The following is a 4236-nucleotide window of genomic DNA, read 5'->3' as shown; positions in this document are numbered from 1 at the left end:
AAATAATTTTTGAATCAGTGTTATTAAAAGCTTAATGGATGATAAAACAAAAATTGATGACAGGAGAATTAAAATTAAAATAAAAAAAATCAAGATATCAAAGAACAAAAAATATTCCACGAAATTGGCTTTGTCGGCTGTTTGGCCATCTTCCGGACTGTAATCGTTGTGATCCGGATAGGGAAACACAGCCGATATTGTCAAAAGTTTGATTGATTGACTTTGACTTTTCCTTTGTTACAAGACAAAGTAGGAAAATAATAAATAAGTGTGAGAGTGAGAGCGGCTGTCTGTGTGTGTGTGGCTTCGAGTGGGTGAGAGAGCAGCTTTGCGTGTGTGAGCAGCTCTGTGTGTGTGACTCTGAGCGGCTCTGCGTGGGTGTGAGTGACTCTGTGCACGGTTGTGTGACGGTGTGTATGAAATCCCGGGTGTATGAGTGTGCGTTATAACAGACTGAAAGCGTTTATATTGAGATAAGAAAATAAGGAGGGAGAACAGTGACAGAGATAGAGTTTTTTCTAACCTTTTGACACCTGAGGAAAAGTACACATGTGGTCCAGAGTGGGAGATAATTATGAGGCCGAGGAGACTAGGTTGCAGAAAGAAAGAAAAGATGAAAATGATTTTCAAGAGGCATTAAAACTAACATTTACATTTACATTTACATTTAGTCATTTAGCAGACGCTTTTATCCAAAGCGACTTACAAATCAGGACTAAATTAAGCGAGTCATCATGGAGAGGCAAAAGACAACAACAACGCAAGAAGTGTTCAGAATACGAAGTTCAGGCATTATTCAGAGTAGCATAAGCATGATAAGTGGGATTTTAAGGGAAAGGTTTTTTTTTTTTATTTTTTTTTTTTTATGAGTTTAGGTGCTCATGGAAGAGATGGGTTTTCAGCTGTTTTTTGAATGTTGTCAGGGATTCAGCATTCCGGATGAGGGTGGGGAGAGTGTTCCACCAGCATGGAACTGTGAATGAGAATGATCTGGAAAGTGATCTTGTGGCTTTCTGTGATGGAACCACGAGACGTCGCTTGTTGATTGATCGTAGGCGTCTGGTGGGGATGTAGGCTCGTAGGAGTGAGTGAAGGTAGGAGGGAGCTGAGCCTGTGATAGATCTGTAAGCAAGCGTCAATGCCTTGAACTTGATGCGAGCAGCGAGAGGTAGCCAGTGCAGAGAGATTAACAGAGGAGTGACGTGGGCCCTCTTGGGCTCGTTGAAGACAAGACGAGCTGCAGCATTCTGGATCATCTGAAGAGGTTTGGTAGCACATGCTGGAAGTCCGGCCAGAAGAGCATTGCAGTAGTCAAGCCTAGAAATGACCAGGGCCTGGACGAGGAGTTGTGTTGCGTGCTCAGTTAGGAAAGGCCTGATCTTCCTGATGTTGTGCAGCGCAAACCTGCATGATCGAGCTGTCTTTGAAATGTGATCTGTGAAGGTCAGCTGGTCATCAAACGTTACTCCCAGATTTCTGACCGACCTTGATGGTGTGATTGATGATGAATCAAGCTGGATGGTGAAGTCGTGCTGTAGAGACGGATTGGCAGGGAGGACGAGCAGCTCAGTCTTTGCCAGGTTGAGCTGCAGGTGATGTTCCTTCATCCATGTGGAGATGTCTGCCAGACAGCTCGAGACCCGTGCAGCTACTGTGGGATCATCTGGTCGAAATGAGAGGAAGAGTTGTGTGTCATCAGCATAGCAGTGGTAGGAGAAACCATGTGCCTGTATGATGTGTCCCAGTGATGTAGTGTAGATGGAGAAGAGGAGGGGACCGAGAACTGAACCCTGGGGAACCCCTGTGGTCAGTTGATGTGCTCTGGATACCTCGCCTCTCCATGCGACTTTGAAGGACCTACCTGTGAGATAGGATTCAAACCAGTCGAGTGAAGTTCCTGTGATGCCCAGTGATGAGAGGCTGGACATAAGGATCTGATGGTTCACGGTGTCGAAGGCAGCAGACAGATCAAGGAGAATGAGGAGTGAAGATTTGGAAGCAGCTTTTGCAATCCGTAGGGCTTCTGTGACCGACAGTAATGCAGTCTCAGTTGAATGCCCTTTCTTGAAGCCAGATTGGTTGACATCCAGCTGGTTGTTTAGAGACAAGAAGGATGTTACTTGGTTGAAAACAGCTCTTTCAAGTGTTTTTGCAATGAATGGTAGGAGAGAGATGGGTCTGTAATTCTCTACAAAAGATGTGTTTAGCGTTGGTTTTTTAAGCAGTGGAGTGACCCGAGCCTGCTTGAATGCTGTAGGGAAGGTGCCAGTATGGAGGGATGAGTTGATGATGTGTGTGAGTGCTGGTAGAAGTGTGGGAGAGATGGCTTGTAGAAGGTGTGAGGGGATGGGGTCTAGAGGGCAGGTGGTAGGGTGACTGGAGAGGAGAAGTGTAGATACTTCTTCCTCTGTTAGCGGCGAAAAGGAGGACAGAGGGGTATTGGCTGTGGAAGGGGTCGGTCTGGGTTCCTGTGTGTGTGGAGCTGAGAATTGACTGCTGATAGTTGTTGTTTTGTTGGTGAAGAAGTTTGCAAAATCATCGGCAGTTAAGGAGGAGGAGGGTGGTGGTGGAGGTGGACAGAGGAGTGAGTTGAATGTCTTGAAGAGTAGTCGTGCGTTGGAGGAGCTGTTGATCTTGTTGTGGAAATAAGAAGATTTTGCAGCATGAACATCAGCAGAAAAGGACGAGAGGAGAGATTTATACATACTCAGGTCAGATGAGTCTTTTGATTTGCGCCATTTCCTCTCCGCTGCCCTGAGTTCGGTCCGGTGTTCACGAAGAACCTCAGATAGCCAGGGGTTAGAAGGAGTAGCGCGTGCTGGCCTGGAGGAGAGAGGGCAGATTTTGTCTAGAGTAGAGGTTAGTGTGGAGCATAGGGTATCCGTTGCAGTATTCACATCCAGAGATGAGAATTGTGAGGGTGGGGGAAGAGAAGAAGACACGGCAGAGGAGAGATGGGAGGGGGAAAGTGAGCGTAGGTTTCGCCTGAGGGTGACTGGTGGTGGGGTTGGTGGCGCAGGGGTAGCGAGTTGTAGACTGAAGGTGATGAGGAAATGATCTGAAACATGGAGAGGCCTCACCAAAATGTTGTCTGTGATGCAGTTGCGTGTGTAGACCAGGTCCAGTTGGTTGCCTGATTTGTGAGTACCTGTGGTGATGTGTCGTTTGAGATCGAAGGAGGCTAGTAGAGAGGTGAAGTCTGTTGCATGTGGTTTTTCGAGATGAATGTTGAAGTCACCGAAGACTAGAAGTGGGGTGCCGTCCTCAGGGAAAGAGGACAGCAGCACATCCAGCTCCTCTACGAAGTTACCCAGCTGACCTGGGGGGCGATAAATTACTACAATATGGATCTTACTGGGAGTTGTAAGTGTGATAGCATGATATTCAAATGAATTGTTGTTGCATAGAGAAGAGAGCGCTGAGTATTTCCAATTGTTGGAAACGAGAAGCCCTGTCCCGCCACCCCTCCCAGACTGGCGAGGGGAGTGAGAAAAGGAGAAATTGCTAGAGAGAGCAGCGGGGGTTGCTGAGTCTTCAGGACGAATCCAGGTCTCAGTCAAGCCCAGGATACTGAGAGTAGAATGAGATGCAAAGGCTGGAATGAAGTCAGCTTTGTTGACTGCTGACTGACAATTCCATAGACCCACGGAAAGAGAGAGAGGAGTGTGTGAGGATGAGAGAATGGGACGCAGATTAGTAGTATCGCGCTGCCTTGTGCGCGTGATGAAAGGGCGTTGTCGAACGATAACAGGAATGTGTTGAAAACACATGCTGATTCGGGAGAAAGATAAGATAAGAAGTGGAAAGGGAAAAGGCGAATTTTAAGTGCCTTTCTGGTGTCCCTGCTCGGTGGAGTCGCGCAGGTAGAGTCGATGGTCTTTACCCGAGTCGGTCTTCACACGAGGAGGCTGAACACGAGAGCTGAACGCTTCCGCTGACGCTTCCGCGACAGCGCGCAAAATACACAGATATACAGAAGAATGCTAGAATGCTAGAATGTGAAGAATGCTAACCAAAGGAATTAAGAATCACTTCTGGTTAGAAAAAGAGTTTATAGATAATAGATCTATAATCTATAATATTTATAGATAAGGACAGAGACAGGAGTTAACAGACCAAGGGAAGTATGAGCTTTTGAAAAAACTGACAGGAATAACAAATTTGAACCAGGTTGAACGAAAGTGGCCCTTAGTGGATTGGCGTAATGTGATAAAAAACCAGATAACTCTTGAAGCC

The 4236-nt window shown here is 46.5% G+C and overlaps 1 protein-coding gene across 1 annotated transcript; it reads right to left on the bottom strand.

The window, feature by feature from the left end:
• Window positions 1-326: 326 nt before the first annotated feature.
• On the bottom strand, window positions 327-3960 carry LOC311289596 (uncharacterized protein). The gene is made up of 2 exons (XM_084407729.1): window positions 1862-3960; window positions 327-1663 (listed from the first exon to the last, which is right to left on the bottom strand). Exons 1-2 carry the CDS (start codon window positions 3768-3770, stop codon window positions 864-866), a joined length of 2709 nt encoding a protein of 902 aa, XP_084263855.1. The 5' UTR covers window positions 3771-3960; the 3' UTR covers window positions 327-863.
• Between the last annotated feature and the right edge of the window lie 276 nt (window positions 3961-4236).

This window comes from Rutilus rutilus (assembly GCF_951802725.1).
Source record: "Rutilus rutilus genome assembly, chromosome: 4".
NCBI lineage: Eukaryota > Metazoa > Chordata > Actinopteri > Cypriniformes > Leuciscidae > Rutilus > Rutilus rutilus.
This window is presented reverse-complemented; position numbering and strand designations above follow the sequence as displayed.